The sequence below is a fragment of the Hypomesus nipponensis genome, chromosome 6 (genome assembly GCF_054491055.1).
Source record: "Hypomesus nipponensis isolate SF chromosome 6, ASM5449105v1, whole genome shotgun sequence".
NCBI lineage: Eukaryota > Metazoa > Chordata > Actinopteri > Osmeriformes > Osmeridae > Hypomesus > Hypomesus nipponensis.
Genome location: NC_140366.1, coordinates 14,286,238 through 14,307,158, shown reverse-complemented (window position 1 = coordinate 14,307,158; position 20,921 = coordinate 14,286,238). Strand labels below are relative to the sequence as shown.

The window sequence follows — 20,921 nt, the reverse complement described above, 5'->3', positions numbered from 1 at the left end:
ATCATCTGTTCCAGCCAAAGCAGCAAATGGAAGTTGAAGCCTGACTTGTTTTAATCAAAACTTTGCTACTTTGCTGTGCAATTAGTCAAATAGTTATCTTATTGGCCGCGACGGCTTCGTGTGAGTGGTGATAGCTACAGTAAGTTTGAAAGGGAATACTGTACGCTGCACTGGTGTAGAGGTGGTCTTAACGGCGTCTAAAGGCGTCCCCTGGTTAAGAAGACACTCGTGTGTAAAAAAATGGGAAGTGACACTGTATTTCTTACCAAACTCAGCGAAGTTGTTTCTCTGAGTACTTTTCTTCATAATTACTGAATGGAAGATAACATATTTTTTCACATAGACCCAATTGTATGATGTGATATCTGTAAGTTTTAATAGTCATTGTGAAAATTATTGATAGAATTATTTTGTTTGTCATAATTTTTTGTGTCTGACCAAAGATAATTCATGGCTGGCCAACGATCTCCACTTTGATCAATTTATTTTTCTGATTACATTGTCTAGAAGAGCGGCAGAGGTGGCGCAATATAATATTTCCATCACTGAAGCTTTCGACAATGTAGTTGTCAAGAGAACACATTCAAGTACTCCTATACTTCAGAAAACTACAACTCCCATCACGTTACAATTTTCTGGTTTGTTGTCTTCCTGTTCAAAGGCGGTCAGTTCAAGTTGCCATAGCAGAGAGAAGCTAGTTGAACATCTTCAGGTGTCACTTCTTGGTAAAGTAACCTGCAAAAGGTTTTGATGTAGTAAATCCGTACTGGTAAGTGAAGAAAATGGCGCACATTAAGCATGTATTGTATTTTCGGTTTAAAGTGAATCCCTGAATTGTCTTTCCATTTAACTAACCACTCATCTTAGTACTACAGATTGCAAGCCTGAACAAACTTGTTGCTAGTGACAGTTTAGCTGGCTAGCTAGTGCTAGCAAACCTGTTGCTTGGAGTTCAGTTCGGTTTACTTGTGAACGTTAAGTAGCTGGCTTGTCGGATTAGCCTATAGCTTTCTATGTCCGTGTGTTTGATAACTTGTTGGCTGGGGTGTGTTGTATAGTTACCTAGTTAGCTGGATTTAATAGCAAAATTATAAACAAACACATCATAGGTAGCTACAAAACTGAGCATCATAGCAACGTTATCAAACAAGGTCGGCTCTTAACTACAGTAGTTTTCTTCGTTTGCTAGCTACAGTACAGTAGTTAGCTTGTCTAACAAGCTTCACTGATAAAGTGAGGGTCAGATTGAATCCCAAAACAAATCAGATACTTTTACTACGTAACACTAGAACCATAAGTACCAGACATAACCCACTCGTATGTATCATAGCGACGTTATCATCATAGCTACAATAAAGTCTGCTTTCAACGATCTTTCGCGTGGGCCATGCCATGTAAACAAACGTATCTTCTCGATAATCTGATTAAATCACAGCTTGGACTAATTAAGAGACTTGTAAATCTCAGCATTTTTTTCGCTGACAAGGACTTCGCCGGTCCAAAACAATGGAATCATCCAGCGAATCGGACAGCTTTCAAAGGACAAGAGGGGTTCGATCCCGGGGGAGAGAATCACGCCCGAGAGCCAGACGAGACAGAACCGAGACCGATGCAGTCATCTCTGAGAAAATCAACACATTGACAAGCACTTTACAGGTTCCCCTATCTTCATCTCCATGTCTATAGCTGTCAAGTTGTTCCAATACCCCTAATAGCCATTTCATTTTTCAGGATACAAGTAGAAACTTGAGCAAAGTTGATCGTATGCTGGGCGAGTACAGAGAACATACAGATGACCAGGCAGAAGCCATGGCAACGGTGGGTAGCATAAGTAAATGAGAACCCTGCAATCATACATACTGTAATGTCACCCCACCTCACATTCTCTCACTTTCTTTTCTGGATTTATTTTATGAATCTCCTAGCTCTACTACTCAAAATGACACTTTCTGTCCCTCTCTTCCCTCCCACTCCTCTTGCACTCTTTTTTTCCCTCTCTCCATCTCCCTCTCACTCCCTCTCACACTCTCTCCACCCCCACCCCTCTCTCTTTCTCTTACACTCTCTCTGGTCCTCCCCACCATCTCTCTCCTCTCGGTCCAAGTTGAGGGAGGATCTGGAGGAGTCTATTCTGCAGCTCCAGAGCCAAAGGCAGAGAAGGCCCAGCCGGGCTCCCAGTGCCTCAGGGTCAACCCTGCACACCAGCGATCTGGAGGGGGGAAACTCTTCAGGTCAGGCCCTGGAAGCAGACCTAGATACTTGTACACCTGTACATGTGGTGGCCTGTAGTGCTTGTGCTTCACCAGTTCAAGCTTTAATCTGGCCAAACAGGCCGTAGACGGGGGGGGGGGGGGGTTGAGTAGTTCCAACGACCTCTTCCCTTCACTGCCAAAGGGCCAGAATTGAAGTCAGTCATTTTTTTTAAACCTCATAATCAAATACATAATGAGGGGAAAATACTTGTTTGCAGAAGGCCAGCGTTTCTACCCGACCTCTCCCCTGAAGGATTATGGGAGCTCGGAGTCGGCCGGGGGCAGGAGGCGATCCCGGTCAGCCACTGTGCGCTTCTGTTCTCCCAGAGTGGCCGGAGAGGATGTGAGTGTGCTCTCTCCTTCAGACGCTCTTAGCTATCCTAGGGGATGAACAGATCGTATGTGTGTATGTGTGTATGTGTGTATGTATGTATGTATGTATGTATACATATAGTCTATGTACTCTTTGTGCATTTATTATCCATCTAATAAATCCCTGGAGCAACAGCGCTCATGTAGGGGAGTGTAGATACACAACTCTTCCTCTAGATGGTGTAGTGACTCCATAACAGTGTGGCAGTCAAACAAAGTTTGGAGTACATAGTAGTAAAACATATATAGTTAATATCCTTGTGTCCCAGTGAATGATTGATCTTCTGATTGGGATTAACATTCAAATGCTAAATCCTTTTTTTTCCCCACATCCTCACAGGCCCGTAAATTATACCTCTGGGACATTGTAAATATTTGGAGCAGGGCAATAGTAACCAGACAATATTAGGTGTGAACCTCAGTAAACCTTTTGTTACAGCTCTGATACATTGAAGTCATGTATCTGCGTCCCCGTTCGTGTCCAGATCCACACTCCCTGGGATTAACAGCAAGTGCCCTTTACAGTCTCCCACAGCCCTCATAGTCATGAGTGTGTTTGTGTGTCCTGTCTCCAGATCCACACTCTGCACCAGTCCCTCAGAGACCTGCGCAGCGACCAGATCCGTCTGGGCGGCCACCTGGACACAGAGGTCCTCAGGAGGAACAGGTACAGAGCTCCGGGGCCTTGCAGCCTGGCCTTGCAGCCTGGCCTTGCAGCCTGGCCTTGCAGCCTGGCCTTGCAGCCGGGCCTTGCAGCCTGGCCTTGCAGCCTGGCCTTTGACCTGGGGCACGCTCTCCGTATGTCGCTTATTACATCCGAGTTCAAATGACACATCCAAGATGACATCATTGTGCTAATCATGATCAGGCTAATTTGAATCTTCCAACACCCTTGTTGTTTATGATTAGTATAGCTGGATTGAGTTATGCGTTGGTCTAAAAGGGGGTACGTATCGATAGTAGAAGCCTTGATCAGCAATGCTGCTATTGGCTGCTCACATAAGTCTATGGCTGCTCACCATGGCCAAAAAAAGCACCCTGTTCCTCAACAGAGCCAAACTTGAAGGTTGCTCGAAGGTTACTCCAAATTGGAAGATTTAACCAAACGGCAAGGAAAACCTCAAAGTCAGAAAAATCCAGGAGAGGGCTGGCAAAAAGTAGCAGACAATTTCAATGTAGTGACCACGTTAGATGTTATATCGCTTATTACAGTAGGCTAGGCCTATTTGTCTTTGTATTTTCTTATTTTCATAATTACTTTGTTCATCATCTAATGTCATACAATAATTTAATGTGGTTCCAACAAATTAATGTTGTAAATGCCACCCTCATGAGAAAACCGAAAAAACACTGGATTTGCCTATCACGCAATGTGCGATTCTGCTCATTGTTTGTGCACCTTCTGCAACAGGTTGTTGTCGTCAACACAGATAAGACATGGTTGTGACAGACTTCCCGTATCACCTCTGCTTGTAAAGCCTCAATCTTTTCGTGTTTACACAAAATAAACCTGCTACCGAGCAGGTTTAAGCTTACGGACCTGTTGCTATGACAGCAAGTCCAGGATGAGCTTCGAAGAACCGAACAATCCAAGATCATGACATATCGTCCACAAACAAATCCAGCAAACTGAGTTAGCGACGTACGGAGAACGGGGCCCTGGTGTTGTAGCCTAGCCTTTGACCTGGTGTTGTAGCCTAGCCTTTGACCTGGTGTTGTAGCCTAGCCTTTGACCTGGTGTTGTAGCCTAGCCTTTGACCTGGTGTTGTAGCCTAGCCTTTGACCTGGTGTTGTAGCCTATCTCTTGACCTGGTGTTGACGTTTGATTATAAAATCAAACAATTTAATAATAACAATATTTGTCTCTTGCAACGGCACTTTATTTGGTAGTTAATGCTAGTTTACATTACATTTATTCGTTTAGCAGACGCTTTTATCCAAAGCGACTTCCAAGAGAGCTTTACAAAAGTGCATAGGTCACTGATCATAAGAACGAGATAGCCCCAAACATTGCGGGCAGCCTAAACATGAAGCATACATTGTGAAAAACCAAATAAGGGCCAAAGGGAAGAACCATAAGAGCTTATTGTTAAACAAGTTACAATTAAACAACATGAACTTCAAAAAGTGCAAGAGTGTACCTGTAGAAAAGCAATCAACAGTAAAATATTTCACAGCGACTACAATCATTTTAAAGCATTACAACTAACCAGCAAGAGCAGCAAGTTTCTCAATAAGAGTCATTGTGATCCTGGAGGAAACTAGCATCAGGTCCAGCAAATCATTCCTAAGTACCATTGTAGTCCCGGAACAAGTGTGTCTTGAGCCTTTTCTTGAAGGTGGGGAAACAGTCAGTTTCTCTGATGGAGGTGGGGAGTTGATTCCACCATTGGAGGGCCAGACAGGAGAAGAGCTTCTGTTGGGAACTTGTGTTGTAGTTACTCTGAAGCTGATAGTTTATGAGCCCTTTTTGTTTTTGTTTTTTAAGGTCGGATGTTGACACCAGGCGAGCGTTGGAGAATCTGGCAGAGCATCTTACGGCTTCACAGAACGAAGATTTGGTGAGCTGAGATGATCGCATGCTTACATGTATTTCATTTATCAAACACTTTTATCCAATCTATCAATAGTGTGAAAAGACAAAATTGTATTTTATGTGCTGAGTGCAAACATAACAACATCTCAACTACCAGGCACTGTGCTATATAATATACATTATACATGTTCACATTTGACACTTCCCTCATGATCATGAATACATATCTCAGGTGAATACATATCTCAGGTGAATACTGTCTTTTTTAACACTGTTAAAATCTCTCCTGTGTCCTGTTTACGTGCCTCCCTCTGTCCCTCCCATCTTCCACTGTCTCTCTCTCCCTCTGTCTCTCTCCGTCTGTCTCTCACCCTCTATCCCTCCCTCCATCTCTTCCTCTCCCCCTACAGGTGTCGAGCCGAGTGGAGCAGCGACTGCAGGAGATGGAGAGAGAGATGCGTGCAGAGCGACAGAGCACAGAGCGGCGACCAGAGGCACGGGGGAGCACGTCTGACGAACTGCAGGAGGTAACGCATCCCTCCCTCCCTCATTCCCTCCTTCCCTCATTCCCTTCCCTCCTTCCCTCCCTCATTCCCATCCCTCCTTCCCTCATTCCCTCCTTCCCTCATTCCCTTCCCTCCTTCCCTCCCTCCCTCATTCCCATCCGTCCTTCCCTCATTCTCTTCCCTCCTTCCCTCCCTCCCTCATTCCCATCCCTCCTTCCCTTGTTCCCTTCCCTCCCTCATTCCCATCCCTCCCTCCTTCTCACCCTCCCAAACAGCTACTCCAGGTCTTCATGTAGGCTACCTCACCTAACCCACTGGTCCCCATCACCTGATCAGCCCAGCACAGGTCTCTTCCACAAGGGGGCAGTCTTCAGCTGTGGTGGGCCCAACCACTGTCTCTCTCTCTCTCTCTCTCTCTCTCTCTCTCTCTCTCTCTCTCTCTCTCTCTCTCTCTTTAGCACAGAGAACCAGCTCAGATAAGAGAAGCTTCATTTGTATGTCTCTGCTCCTCAGTACTCTAATGAGAAGCCAATGGGCCTCTGGTTATGGGAAATAATGTATTTGTTCCCAAATTAAGGAGTAAGTAAACAAGAGAATGAAATGAAGAGGAAGTAAATCAGTTTTGCTGTTAAAAGGGTGGTGGAGGTGCTGGGAGGGGCGATGGTATTAATCTGCTGGCTCTGCTCATGGGAGGGAATGAGGATGATGACTCATTTGGGGTGGTGGAGGTTTCTCTCTCTCTCTGTCTCTGTCTCTCTTGCTCTCTCTCTCTCTGGCAGATGCAGTGATGAGTCTCTAAGCCTGTACAGAGTGAGTGGGAGGGTGTGTTAAGAGCTCGTACAAATCCACCATGAGGTCCTGGAAGGGGGGGGGGGGAAGAGGAGGAAAGCAGACTGTTCAGCATCACTCTCACCCCCAGCTCAGAGCCCTGATGGGATCAAAACGAGTGCCGAAGGAAGATGAGTCGTGTGTGCTGATTTGCTGGTCCAGGCTCTGACTGTGTGTGTGTGTGTGTGTGTGTGTGTGGTGCAGGCCCTGAAGAGGCGGGAGGCTCGGGTCATGGACAGTGAGGAGGTGGTTAAGATCAGACTCCTCAGCTCAGAGGCTGACAAGACCAAGGTGAGGGGCTGGAGCAGGACTCAAGAAGCATGCGGGAGTCAGAAGAGTACAGTACACGAGACGCGTCACCTGACATGCTATCTGACCCCCAGTTGGAGCAGGAGCTGGAGAGAGCCAGGAAACAGCTGGACCAATCAGAGGGAGGCAGGAATACCCTACTACAACAGGTGTGTGTATCAGTGTGAGTGTCAGTGGGTGTGTGTGTGTGTGTGTTTTATGCTTGAGTGTGTATTTTGCTCATGCTCGTGTGTGTTGTGTTCCTGTGTATGTGTTGGGCTTGTGTGTGGGTAACCCTCTGCCCCTGGTGCTTTGTGTCCAGGTGGAGGACTTACGTGAGCAGCTTCTGAGGCTGGAGAAGGAGAGGCTGGAGCAGCAGAGGCTGGAGCAGCAGAGGCTGGAGCAGCAGATGGGTTCTACCCGGGCCTCCACCCAGCCCAGAGGCCACCTGCCCAGGGACAGCAGGGCAGGAGACCTGGGCCCAGGTACTGAGTTAGACAGTGGGCGTGTCTTGTCTGACGTGTGTCTGTTGTGTGACGTGTGTGCGTGTGTGTGTGCAGACGTGTTGGAGCTGGAGCGGGAGGTGCAGGCGCTGCGAGGGCAGCTCAGCAGAACGGCGGCCCTCAGAGAGCTGGAGGAGCTGAAGACCAGCCTGGAGCGCAAGGAGGGAGACAGGCTTCTGCTCTGCTCACAGGTCGAGGTGTGTGTGTGCGTCTTGGTGTCGGTCTGTGTGAGTGTGTGTAGCTACAGCATGCGTTTGTCTCTGTGTGTAGCTGTGTGTGTGTGTGTGTGTGGGGGGGTGGGGTAGGGGGGCAGTGTGCAAACGAGCGTTGTTTGTGTGTCTGTGAATGCGTCACACTTGTCTGTGATGTGTGTGTGTGTGTGTGTGTGCTCAGGTAAGTGTGTGCGAGGCTTCCAGGGTGTAGACCAGGTTGTGAGCGCTTGCCTCGTGTCACTTCCTCTTCCTGAGTGTGTCGGCTGAGTTGAGGGCTGAGAGAGATCAGAGGCGTGCTACTCAGGATCTGTCACCTCTCAAGATAGTCCTCACATGGCGCTGCAGAACTGGGGGATCTGGGCTTCAAATAGAGACCTTGTTGCAGAAATGTTTATTAATGTCAGCGGCGCCTCTCGCTTCTTTGGGTCTTGGAGTTTTCAATTCAGCGTGAAGTGAAATGCGTCAAAGTTCAAACTGGAGGCAAGACACAAAACGAGTGTTTTGTGTTGGATCGGGCTCCGGAGGCAGCCTTTGATTCAACTCAGGTTGTAATGAGTTGTAAGTCACACAACAAATGAGCATCGACAAAGTTGTGGGTTTGAAAGAGAGAGCGGGCCTTTGAGCACACCGCGGTTCCGGAGTCTCTCGTTCCCCCTTTATACCAGACATCTCCATCTGTCTTTGTGTGGGTGTCTCTTTCTTTTTTCGTCTCCATTTACCTCCCCCCCCCCCCCCCCAGGCTCTGTCCTCAGACCTGTCTCGTCGGGAGCACCAGCAGCTCTCCATGCTGCAGCAGCTGAAGGACATCCAGGCGCGCTCGGAGGCGTGCGCGGCCGAGAGGGCCCGGGCGGCCCAGCGGGCGGAGGAGGCGGAGGCCCAGCTGGAGGAGAGCGCCCGCAGCAGGGAGCAGCTGAGGGCCCGGGCGCAGGAGGCCGTCCGCCAGTGGAGGGCCCGGGCCCGGAGGCTGCAGGGGGAGCTGGAGGAGGCCCGCGCGCAGGCCCGACTGGACGCTGACAAGGCCAAGCAGGTCAGAGAGCTGGGACGGCCTGCCTTTGTCGTAGGACGGGGGGAGGGGGGGGGGGTGAGCAGAGTGGAGGGCCAATGGAGCTCAGGGGGTAGAGAGGGTCACCCTCTAAGGTCCACACACACACCTGGTGAGAGAACACACTCGGTTTGTTTTACCTCCAGACACTAACCAGAAGCAGGGCTTGCTGTTCCTGAATCCCTTGCCTACTTTCAAGCATGACTCAGTCTTTTCCTGAAGTTGAAAGTCACCTCGCACATGTGTGTAGTCACTCACCTCCAAAGTAATCACCTCCCTCCTTCACCCCCTCTTCATCCTCTTCATTGGTGGCAGCAGATGATGGTTCCCACCTGGCTCTGACTACGTGAGGCGAATTAATGCCAGCGCCGCTCACAAACCACAACGCTGAAATTAAAGGCTCAATTAAATGATTAGAAGCTGAGCTCTAACAAAGCCTTGGTGTTCCGGTGGCTTCCACACAACAGCCTGCTTCACCTGAGGGGAGGAGAGCCAATCAGGCCTGAACAGGCTGGTTGTGTCCTTTTATCTACAGCCAGGCTCTGTTTGTAGTTTCCATATCGGGCTCCCCTCCACTCCTGACCTCCTCACCCTCCTCCCTTATCTCTGAGTCTCTGATCCGCCCTCTCTCTCCCTCCCCCCTTTTCTCCTCTCCTCTCTCTCCTTGTCTTCTTTCCCGCCCTCTTCTGCCTGTCTTCATCCTCTTCCACCTCCATCCCCTCCTCCTCCTCCTCCTACCCCCTCCCAGGGGTGTGAGGAGAGGGAGGGCTCCCTGGCTCAGGTGAGGGCTGCGTCCCAGCAGGTGGAGGGGGTGAGGAGGGAGCTGGCCGAGGCCCTGTCCCGCCTGGCCCAGCGCGAGGAGGAGCTGCACCAGAAGGAGGTGCAGCTGTCGGAGGCGCGAGGCCGCCGCCTGGGCCTGGAGCAGGAGCTGCTGGAGGCCAGGGAGGCCCGGGAGGAGGAGGCCCAGCGCCAGGCCCGGCTGCGCCAGGAGAACCAGAGGCTGGAGGAGGCGCTGGAGGCCCAGGCCCGGAGGAACCAGGGGGACCGGGAGGAGCTGGAGGCCGCCCTGACGGAGCTGCGGGCCAGCCGGGCTCAGCTGGCGTCCAGGCTGGCTGAGGAGGAGGCCTCCAAAAGGGAGCTCCAGAGAGCCAGCGCAGAGCTGCAGGTGAGCGCGAGCCAGGCCCGGGAGCAGAGCGCCTCGCTGGGGGGGCGTCTGGAGCAGGAGAGGCAGGAGCACCAGAGGGAGCTGGCGGCGGTGAAGACTGCGGCCCAGGAGGGCAGGAGCAGGCTGGAGCAGACGGAAGCCCAGCTCCTGGAGATGAAGGTATGTCACCGTCACACGTGCACACAGTCAATGTGCACACACTCGTTCACCGTTCACTCACATACTGGACACACACACACACACGTACCGTTTACGTACAGTTTGTGACCAGTATGGACTAGAACTGTGTTTTGGCTTTCCCCATATACTGGGGTGGAGATCACACACCTCCTGGCTCAGGAGTGGTAGAGCATTTGAGCTGCTGGTGTTTTAGCCAGCCATGACAGCACCCACCTACTGCATCCCCCCGTAGTGAGTACTCACCAGTCCAGAACCTTCCATCCCTCTCTGTCCGCCTCCCCAGGCAGGGCTCCACTAGTCTGGAATATTCAGATGCTAATTTCAGCATTTCCTGTTCTCCTTTTTTAAGTGTCTCATCAGTTTGTCCGTTGATGGGAGACAGGTCGTCAGAGTGTCCTGTTTGATGGGAGAGTGGCTGTGCTCTGCTCCCTCCCTCCCTCCCTCCCTCCCTCCCTCCCTCCCTCCCTCCCTCCCTCCCTCCCTCCCTCCCTCCCTCCCTCCCTCCCTCCCTCCCTCCCTCCCTCCCTCCCTCCCTCCCTCCCTCCCTCCCTCCGTAAATCCTTTGTCTAGCAGACAGGATGGTGCTTGTAGATATGCCCCAGTCTTGTCACTGGCCATTAGCTCACCCTGATGTTCCTATCATCTGGCGTCACTCACTCTAATGGTCTCATCTCAAAGAGCTGATGAGGAAAGGGTCTGGGACGAGGGCCTTGGGACATGGGCTTAAGTAGCTACCCGCCCAATCTGTTTGAACTGTGCCCCTTTTAAACCTGATGAGCTCTCTGTCTCTATGTGTGTGTGTCTGAGCTCTCTGGTCTCTCTGTGTGTGGGTGTGTCTGAGCTCTCTGGTCTCTCTGTGTGTGGGTGTGTCTGAGCTATCTGGTCTCTCTCTTTCCCCCCTGCATCTCTCCAAATCCCTCTTTCCCCCTCCTGTGTGTCTCTGCACTCAGGCGGGCGCAGGGGCGTCTCAGGAGCTGCAGAGGGCGCTGTGTGTGAAGCTGGACAGGATGAAGGCCGAGTGTGACATGCTGACCCAGCAGCTGGCCAGCTCCGAGGAAGCGAACCGCATCCTTCACAGGAAATACCTGCAGCTCAAACAGGAAGTGGATGAAAAAGTGAGTCACTTAACGACGTGGATGAACTGCCAGGAGTGGCATGTGCTAGTCCCTTGGCGAGCTGTGCATCACAGAGTTTACAGAGCTAACCCTCGCTCATCACAGCCGTCTGACAGCAGGATGAATGGATGGACGGTAGGCTTGTTACTATGGTAGCACCACTGCTGTACTGCTGCTGGGTAATGGCCAGGTAATGATGTCTGATATGACACTTCCTCTGGTCCCGGCTGGATGGACCCCCGCTGGCCTGACAGCCAGGAGAGATGACTCTCTGAGGCTGGGGAGAGATCACACTGGAGCTGGTTATCTGGGACCGGATGAACCTGCTGTTATAGGATCTGCCTGCCTGCCTGCCTGTCTGTCTGTCTGTCTGTCTGTCTGTCTGTCTGTCTGTCTGTCTACTGGATACGATTGTCTGGCCTTCTCTTGTTCTTTTTCTGATATTCTGCCACTGCCCCCTCTCCTCTCTGCCCCCTCTGTCTCCTCTCTTCCCCCCCCCCCCCCTGTCTCCTCTCTGCCCCCCTCCCCTCTGTCTCCTCTCTGGCCCAGGTGCGCTGGTCTGCTTCAGAGGCGGAGCGTTGGCGTGTGTCGGAGGAGGCGAGGGCGGGGCTGGAGGAGGCCAGGGCGGGGCTGGAGGAGAGGCTGCGTGGCGTGCTGGCAGAGCAGGAGGCTGTCCTCAGCACAGCGGGGGGCGAGATAGATGCAGCCTGCAGAGCCCTGGGCAAGGACGCCCCAGACAGACTGCAGGTACACTCACACACTTCTACACACACACACACTTCTACACACACACACTTCTACACACACACACACTTCTACACACACCTGCACACGCTCAGTCTGCGCAAATTAGCCAGCCAGCAGCCCGGTGATGCGAGCCAGCCCAGTGATGCTAGCACGGTCAGGTGTAATCTGCCCTGGTGGGAAGTCAGGCTGGCTGAGACTGGCCTAATGACAGATCAGTATGAGTCTGAGCAACCCTCCTCTTCCCCTCTCACTTCCCCTCTCCTCACCTGTTTATCTGCCAGCAGGTTTTAGGGAGAGGAACTGGCAGGTTGCACCCCCGACTCCCAAAAAATAGCATTATTCACAGTCACAGTTCTAATCATAAACACACATACACACACACACACACATACACACACTTGCATAACAAGAGACACCAAGACACCCACAGACATACACAAACACACACACTTCCTAACACCCAGCCCCAAACACACACACACACACACACACACACACAGCCAGCCAGCCAGCCTCCCACCCTGTGTCAGCAGTGGAGAATGTCAGACTGTGTTGGTGCTGCTGACAGCAGAGAACCTAGTCTGGGGGAGGCTCTCTTTAATGTGACAGAGATATCTCCTCTCTCTCTCTCTCTCTCTCTCTCTCTCTCTCTCTCTCTCTCTCTCTCTCTCTCTCTCTCTCTCTCTCTCTCTCTCTCTCTCTCTCTCTCTCTCTCTCTCTCTCTCTCTCTCTCTCTCTCTCTCTCTCTCTCTCTCTCTCTCTCTCCTCTATCTCTCTCTCAAAGCGCTTGTTCGTGTGAAGTCGCTGTAAATCGGGCATTTTGTAACTCCCTCATAGCAGTTTAGGGAGCTGGGAGGCGTGTGATTTCTGGGGAGTTTTGACGTTTCTGTCACTAAAGTGTTTGTTCTCACCGTGGCTGTATCTTTGCTAGCTATGGGATGGTGTTAACAGGCCCTCCCTTCATAAGAACGTGCTACCTACCTTGTTCCCAGATCATATCTAGCAGCCCTGGGCTCCTCAGAGACCCCCACCACTGGCTGGCTGACACCAAGGTAGTGTACTCTGTGTTCTCTCTGTGTGTGTGTGTGTTTGTCTTTAACAATGGATGTGTCAGCACCCGGCGTGCACCTGTGTAACTTCACCTGTGTGTGTGTGTGTCAGGCGAAGCTGCGCTGGTTGTGCGGGGAGGTGTGTGAGCGCGGGGCAGCAGAGAGGAGGATGAGGAGACAGATCCAGACCAGAGACTCTGACCGCCTCACCCTCCTGCAGCGCCTGGAGAAGCAGGAGAGCAAGCTGCTGTCCCTGCAGTCCGAGAAGACCGGTACACACACACACACACAGAAGCTGCTAGTCTCATTATACACAGAGGAGACAGGCACCTAGACCTCACATGGGTTATGTGTGTGTAAATGTATATGTACAATATATATGCTTGCACTTTACAACCTTCTGGAAGTTTCCTCCCCAGCAGTGGAGGCTGCTTGTGCATCCGTCTTGTTTACATGTATGTTGTAATGAGGATGAGGAGGGGAGGAGTATGGACCAGACTGATTTATGTTGGATCACAAAGTAGCTTGTTATTTTACAGGTCAACAGTCCAGTTGGTTGCTAGCTAATTGGATTGCGTGTGTGTGTGTGTAAGCTGTGTGTGGGTGTGTGGGTTTGTTTGAAAGCTGTATGTGTGTGTGTTTTCAAGCTGTGTGTGTGTGTAGCTCTCTTATCTCCTGCCCATCCGTGCTTGGTGAAGGGCAACCCATCTCCCTGTGTTGAATATCCACATAATGACTCTTAACGAAGTGGACGAGGCTAGGTAGGGTTCAGCAGGGTTCACACAAACAATGCTAAGAGAGCAGCCTATTGAAGTTGCATCTTCAGAGACATAAAAACCGAGGCAGACAGAGAAATAGAGAGAGAGGGAGATAATCAGCTTTGTGTTCAGAGCCTTCGACAGTGTATCTTTTTGGGGGGGAGTTTGGAAAACTTTCCCCAGGCTGGAGGTGAGCCCTGATGGCTGGAGGTGAGCCCTGATGGCTGGAGGTGAGCCCTGATGGCTGGAGGTGAGCCCTGATGGCTGGAGGTGAGTCCACCCATCACACCCTGATGGGTGTGAGACCACGCCTTGTTATCTCCCCCCTTTGACGGGAACAGATGGTGTCAGGAGGTGGTTGGCACCGTCTGCCACCAGGGGGAGCTCCAGCACACTTCCCCCTGCCTTCAGGGCGGCGGTAGAGCAGTGAGCCGAGGCCTGTGAGCTGTGATCAGGAGAGTGGCAGCTGTTTGAAGATTGCTGAGGTGGTGTGTCTTGGCTGAAGGGTGTTGGGGTCGGGGGGATGAGGGAGTCCCCCCCTCACCCTTATCCCTCCAACCCCCAACCCACTCAGCCAAGACAGGAGGGAGGTAGAGAAGCAGTCCTCCACTGGTGATGGAATATTAAATGTGGGGAGCACAAGAGGGCTCAAGGCTCTGCTATTTTGCTACCCCCCCCCCCCCTCCACACCTCTCCACCTCCCCTCCCCTCTAGATCTATAAATCCGTCACCTCCTCTCTCCCCCTCTCCACCTACCCACATCCCCCCTCTGCTATGCCTCCCCTCCGCCCCAGCTCTGTGGGAGGGAGCAGGAGGGACCCGGGTCCCAGTGTGGGTGCACAGGTCTGGGCCAGCGCTTAGCTGGGCAGGGCTGAGGGCAGTGTGGGGGATGATGGCTGGAACACTGTTACGGCCAGGTGGTCTCAGATTGGTTTCATGAGTAATGGTGTGTTTGCTGTAGGTTTTTCTGCTCAGAAGCAACAAACACTCGCGCGCACAGGCACACACGTACACTCGTACCCACACAGCAAGCAGTGCAGGTCTCAGCTCTCACTGGTGCTGTCTCATTACAGAGCTCCTGGAGAAGAACCACAGGAGGGAGGAGGAGATGAGGAGTCTACAGGTACGCACATCAACACACCCAAATACCCCTCTTGTGTGTGTGTGTGTGGTGTGTGGTGTGTGTGTGTGTGTGGTAGACTTGCTGCACTCTCATCGCTTTTAATTAAAACGTTGTCTGGTCTGAGGGGGCTGATCCATTCCAGACAAACGCTGGCAGGTGCAGACGCACTGTCACAGATGGGCCCCGCTTCGTCCATGTACACACACACACATTTATACATACACACATTTATACACACACACACGCACGCACTCCACAGCCACCACCATAAGGAAGTTATGGAGAGGAGAAATGGAGAACAATCTAGCAGGTGTGTGTTGGAGTGGCATATAAGAAGCACAGCCTCATTTACACAGTTAGACAGAATAGTGCTTTAGAGGGGAGAGAGAGGGGGGGGGGTGAGAGAGAGTGGGATGAGAGAGGTGGATGAGAGTGTTGTGTTTAGACGTCTGGTGTTTGTTAGATTGCACAACTGTTCTTACTTGAGTTTATTCACACACTCCAACACAGAGCTGTCACTCTCCTGCTTTCTCAGTATCTCACTTTCACTCACTCACTCTCTCTCGCACACTGACTGACTGACAGGCTGACTGAGCGTCTCGTAACTGTGCTGCTTGTCTATCCCCAGGAGCGTGTGTTGGAGCTGGAGAAGGTGAGCATCTCTGTTTGCTCAGCCACCGTAGTGAGGAAGATCTAATATCACATCTGATATCACCCTGGCCTGCCGGTGTACGAGAGGGCCCATGGTTTGTTATAAGGTCACCAGCTATTTCACAAGTCAGGCGTTGATGGTTCGTAGTAATGAACTTAGTTCTTCCTGGAGCGCTGATGAGAAGTTCAGCGCACGACACGTTTCGTATAGACCCATGAAGTGTATTAATAAAGGTGAGATAGTGAGTGATTGCTTCTGTTGAAGCATTGGCCATCATTTAATCATCGAGTCAGCTCATCGAATCATGTTCCGTCTAAGGATGGTCGCTCACCAGGGCCTAACTCAACACCACTGACCCGAGCAGGGAAAACACATGAGAATGTGTTTCGCTCGCATTCTCATGCACCCAAGCCCTCACCGTGGAGCTGGAAATCCGTCATCTACGATACATCAGCTCTTACTGACCCTGAACGTATCTTTTAAGGGGTGTGAAAACAACACACAGGCTGATGAGGCGTTTACTCCTCATCACAGTCCCCCCTCAGCAGGCTAGCAGGGAGCTCTCCTCTTATCCATCACTGTTACCCCCCATAGCTGGCTGCCTCACCCGAGTCACCTGGGCTGGGGTGGGGTGGGGGGGGGCGAGACATCCATTCTAATCTGGTTTTCTTACGACATGGCGGTGCTTATCGACCCTGAACCGTGTGGGGCTCGTCCACCAATCAGCAGGCTGCGTTTTCTGTACAAGATCACTTGTTTTCCTGCTACCGCACTGCTGAAGCGGGGTAGCTAAGATAGCCCTATCAAGTTTTTTTTTTACTTTTACTTTTGGTTAGGTTCTAATATACGGAGCCCCTAAAGGGACATGAAAAATTAAAACAAATTCTGGTGCGCACGAGATACTTTCTGGTGCGCACGAGAAAGGATCTTCTCAGACACTTCTCAGTCATTTCCACGCATGAAAACAGCAGATCTTCTGTGCATGCGGTATCCACCAGATACCGTGGTATATAAGCGTGGTAACGAGAAAGTTTCTCATGCGCACCAGAAAGTATCTTGTGGGCACCAGAATTGTTTTATTTTCATGTCCCTTTAGGGGCTCCGTACTAATCACTTATACTGACTGTACACTGCTGGGAACATTCAGGCAAATCACACACGTGATTGTACAGTTTGAAGCATTAATAATGGTTACTAGCTCAGCCTGCCCTCCCGTAGTGAGTCAAGGTGAAACAGCTGGCCTCTGGTCAGTTCTACTGCGCTCTGATTGGAGCTCTTTGTTTCTTGAAGGGACTATGCAGGAACAGTACAGCTCCAAACTCTCACTTCCTGCTAAAGACTTCACTTACCTACAGTGTAGTGATTGACACAAATTGCAGTATGCGAGGAAAGGAGAATGTGTGTGTGGATGTAGGTGCTTGTACCTGTGTGTGTGTGTGTCTAACGTCTGTAGCGTTTCTCCAGAGCACCAGAGTGGCATTGACTCACCTGGAGTCTGTCCCGGAGAAACTGTGTCTGATGGACAACATCAGAGACCTGGAGGTAGGACAGCCCAGCTCTTCCATATTCTGTCGGTAACATTCTCCCTGTTGTGTCAGTAATGTCTGCAACGCACCTTCTCCCAGGAATCCCATCACCAGAAGCAGGTGGTGGATGAGTGCTATGTGAAGTATAAGGACATCGTTGGAGACCTTCAACACCAGCTGGAAGAATCAAAACGCAAGATCCAGGAGTACAGGGTACAGCCCCCCCCCCCACACACACACACACACACACACCCCAGCAACCACTAGACACCCAATCAAGGCTGCGATTGGTGGGCGATGTGAAATGTCTTGTATGCAGGCATGGAACGCGTTGTTTATAATAAGAAGAAGAAGACTATTTATGTAGCACATTTCATACAAGAATTGCAGCTCAAGGTGCTTTACATCAAATCAATAAAAGCAATAATACAAATAATAAAAGTAATAAAACCCTTCTGAACACAGGCCGCAGTCTTTGCGGTAATCCAAAACACACAAGCTGAGAAAGCAACCCCCACTCTTTATTTCAGGCTCCTCCAGTGCTCTTGCTGGGATCTCTCCCTGTAGCCCCTCCACATCCAGGCAGGAAGTTCATCTCATAGCTGGTCCTCTCTGTTCTCCTCGGCTGCCCGGATGAAAACATGGATGACATGAGTCTTACAAGGGAGAGGGACAGGTGGGGGGAGAGAGAGGCACAGGGGAAAAGTCTCGACAGAGAGAGAGGGGACATGGAGAGAGAGGGGGGAGTGAGAGAACCAGAGAGAGAGAGATGAAGGAAAGACAATCTGTCTCAAACACAGTATTCATCTCTGTGTGGTCCGGGCCCACAGAAGCATCTCAACGTTGACAGTAGATTGGCACCCAGAGTCCTCAGCCCCTGTAAATAAGAGTCCCTTTTTAACAGGCATCCATCTCACACATCGCTGAGGAGGGTTTCCAATTGACTCCTGCATCGAGTGCTTAGCAGTGATTGCATTAGCCTAATGGCAGCCACCCACCCGAGGGTTTATTTAGAGGAAATGAAGGGAAGTCTTTAGAAAGTCTGATTGCTGGCAGGAGCAGCAGTGTGTTTCACCACAGTGGCCCTGGCCCTCGACACGCTCTTCCCTTAAAGAACCTCTCACAACATCCACTCTCAAATCCCCTCCTGGAGGGTGGACAGATGTTGTTTCCTGTTGTGTTGTTAGACTGTGGGCGTGTGTGAGTGTGTTGTGAGGGCGGTCGTTTGCGACGCGTATCTACATCTTTTGTCGTCTTCCCTTTAGGATGAGAAAATGGACGCCACTTCTCGCAGCATCCGATTGGCTGCCATGTCGTCGACCATACGAGGCCCCAGCAACTTCTTCCATAGCTCCCTGCGCCAGGACACCCCCTGTGAGTCAGGTTCACATTTCCCCTGAACTGTACATTACTGTGGTTAAAGGTGTTTGTTATATACATGTATTAGTATTTATTATTAGTAAAAGCCTGTTCTTCACACCAAACTTACCTACCACACACACACACCACTCACAACAAACTCACACACACCTGTTGTGTTGTTCTGTGTCACCCCTCAGCCCCTCCCCTCCTCCTGTCTTCAGAACTGACCGGCAGCCTCCCTACAGAGAGCTGCCCGCCCGTCAACGGTCTGTCGGACTCGGTCAGCACCTAGACCCGGCGCCCCCCGCGCCCTCGCTAAACTCTCACACACGGTGCTCAACACAAACCCCTCTGGAAACTGTGCCGACAGCCAAGAAGTCAAGCCGGCGTGAGGCCCAACATTCCCTCCACGCTCCTCAACACATGGTGCTCCAGTCAGTCCATGACTCACCTGCTCACCCTGTGCGCACCTGCTCTGAACCTGGCAGCTACTCTGCACCCAGGGGCCTGGAGAGAAGACACAGCAGTCTTCGGTGACTACCTCAACAAGGCTGCAGCCAGGGGAACAGGCGGTGCTGTGTGGTGCTGTGCAGGACAAGGTAACCTTGGGAGTGTTTACGTGCTAAAATGCCTGGGGGTGCTCAACGACGACGGCTGCTGAAGGTGTTTCTGTGTGAACATTTATGCCTGTTTTTATCTGAAAAAATTGAATGAAAGCCAAAATGGCCCTACAGCATTTCTGAAGCTAAATTAAATGTAATCTTCAGTAGTTTTTTTTATCGCTCACCATTTCAGTTCATAACAAAGAACACGGTTTGTAGTCTCCTGTTTACCTCTTCACTGGTCGTGTGGACTGGATCATGCCAACATTTTATGTTATCTAAAGCAATTAGCAATTAACAGTTGCTGTTTATATATTTGTTTTTAGGGATACTGTGGTGCCTTTTTAACTTTGTACATGCATTTACGCTATTATGCTCAACAGATAATAACAAATAATTGTGTTTTAGCTTAACACTTTTACCACTGCTGTAACATTATTATTGTTTTTCTACCGTCGGGAATAATCGTCCCTCATCCTTTAAATTCCGTATGCAGTGTTTTTTTAAAGAACCGCCAACAAGCACTAAAGATGTATATTTTCTATTGACATTTAGAAAGAATATATGTGATAATAAAAACATCTGTGACATGGTTTGTTTTTCTTTACTTCAGTCTCGTTCATGTCGAGGAGTTGGTCTGTCTGCTGGTGTTGCCCTCGTCCATGCAGAGCCTCACTTTCCAGAGCCCCCCCTCTGTTCAGCCTCACTTTAAAGTTGCAACTTCAAACACACAACCCTCCCAGCACAGCACCCCGAGCAAACGACTCAACTGAAGCGTCCCAAACACTAACCCGTTTTTAAAATAACGTTCTGTGATCCCTGCGTGGCTGTGCTGGCCCCTTGAGGGGCCCCGTTGGTCTCCAGAACATTCTCAGCCAAGCCAGTGAGAAGCATCCCCTGCAGGAAACTCTTCTGCAGGCAAACCTTCTCCACCTCACAGCATGAAGGGGCAGGAAGTATGGACACGTCTGTGAAGGCCTCTGCGACATTGCTTGTAAAAAGGACTGGACAAACACGGATGAGTTATTGAACCATATCCGGGCGTACTATTATCTTGATCTTGGCCAAACCAAAGCGTGTTTCAGTTAGACACCCAAGCCAAAAGGCTTTCAGAACCTCTGTCTGATTAAAGCCTGCTCTAACTGCTTAACAATTGCTTGGCAGTCCAGCAGAGGGTAAGTGCAGCTAGATTCCAGGAGAGAGCTGTCCCATTTACACTGCCTGCTTATTCAAGCTGTTTCATTCAAATATTCGGTTCTGTGAGCAATGGATGATGAATAAAATCAAGAATTTTGAGGTTTTGCTTGGATTTCCGTTGTCAAAAAACACCCAACGGTAATCTTAATTTGCATATGTATGAGAAAGAAAAACATATATTTTGTAAGTGTTACCAAAATGAGGTAGGCATGGATTACATTCAAAGATATTCAAAGGAGGTCAGTCATATTCAAATCAATTCCGGATGAATTATTGAATGTTTTCTCTCTCGATAAAATCAGACAGGCGGGTAAATCAGGTCATTGAAGCTGTGTTGTTGCGTCTTGATTGTTACACAGGAGACCTCCAAACTGGCAGCAAGTGACTGACAATAAACACACACACAAACACACATTCTCCAGTCTCAGTTATATTGGACTCCACAATGACTAGCTTCATCTTGTCAAAAATAGGTCATTTGTGAATAGAGGGTACCTACAGTGTTTCTAAAGCATCTTGCTGTGATGAACTGTGCAGCAGTGCTCTTGTGTCTGCATGAGTTTGCACACCCACCCAGCCCTCTCCTAAGCACAACAAAACATGTATCTTGCATTACAAACCTGTTCAATCAGACTCCTTTAGCGCAACCTGAAGCCCTCTGGCCGTTCATGTGTTCATGTTCATTTGTTCAGCCCTGATGTCTGAGAGTGAGCTTGTTATAGAAGCTTGGTTCTCAAGAGGCTTCCCATGAGCACTTGTGCTGGAAGACTGTCGGTCTCTTTCTGTTTGTGTGAGTGCCTTTCTGCCCGTCCGTCCACCTGTCTGCCTATTTTCCTGTCTACCTGCCTGCATGTCTGCCTACCTGCCTGCATTACTGCCTACCTGCCTGCATGTCTGTCTGTCCTC

General features: G+C 50.4%; 1 protein-coding gene across 3 annotated transcripts; it reads left to right on the top strand.

Moving 5' to 3' along the window:
* Positions 1-640: 640 nt before the first annotated feature.
* cep128 (centrosomal protein 128) lies at positions 641-19,410 on the top strand. 3 transcript variants are annotated; one of them, XR_014758490.1, is made up of 25 exons: positions 641-769; positions 1,487-1,656; positions 1,732-1,818; positions 2,105-2,231; positions 2,471-2,595; positions 3,200-3,291; positions 5,113-5,185; positions 5,571-5,687; positions 6,699-6,785; positions 6,878-6,952; positions 7,105-7,267; positions 7,343-7,482; positions 8,237-8,524; positions 9,288-9,863; positions 10,835-10,999; positions 11,549-11,746; positions 12,739-12,798; positions 12,908-13,067; positions 14,627-14,676; positions 15,305-15,328; positions 16,793-16,870; positions 16,954-17,067; positions 17,385-17,530; positions 18,120-18,228; positions 18,414-18,432. XR_014758490.1 is itself a non-coding variant. In XM_084700359.1 (24 exons), exons 2-24 carry the CDS (start codon positions 1,507-1,509, stop codon positions 18,506-18,508), a joined length of 3,153 nt encoding a protein of 1,050 aa, XP_084556485.1. In that variant the 5' UTR covers positions 641-769; positions 1,487-1,506; the 3' UTR covers positions 18,509-19,410. The 3 variants fall into 3 exon arrangements, 2 of the variants coding, with proteins under 2 accessions (XP_084556485.1, XP_084556486.1); XM_084700359.1 differs by lacking the exon at positions 17,385-17,530 and having other exon boundaries at positions 18,414-19,410; XM_084700360.1 differs by lacking the exon at positions 17,385-17,530 and having other exon boundaries at positions 666-769; positions 1,468-1,656; positions 18,414-19,410.
* The last annotated feature ends 1,511 nt before the right edge of the window (positions 19,411-20,921 follow it).

Excerpts from the sequence above, each read along its gene's own strand:
- cep128 (XM_084700359.1), top strand. The coding sequence starts at position 1,507 with ATGGAATCATCCAGCGAATCGGACAGCTTTCAAAGGACAAGAGGGGTT. Across the intron at positions 7,268-7,342 it reads GGCAGGAGACCTGGGCCCAG|ACGTGTTGGAGCTGGAGCGG; the intron begins GTACTGAGTTAG and ends GTGTGTGTGCAG. Across the intron at positions 17,068-18,119 it reads GCAAGATCCAGGAGTACAGG|GATGAGAAAATGGACGCCAC; the intron begins GTACAGCCCCCC and ends TCTTCCCTTTAG.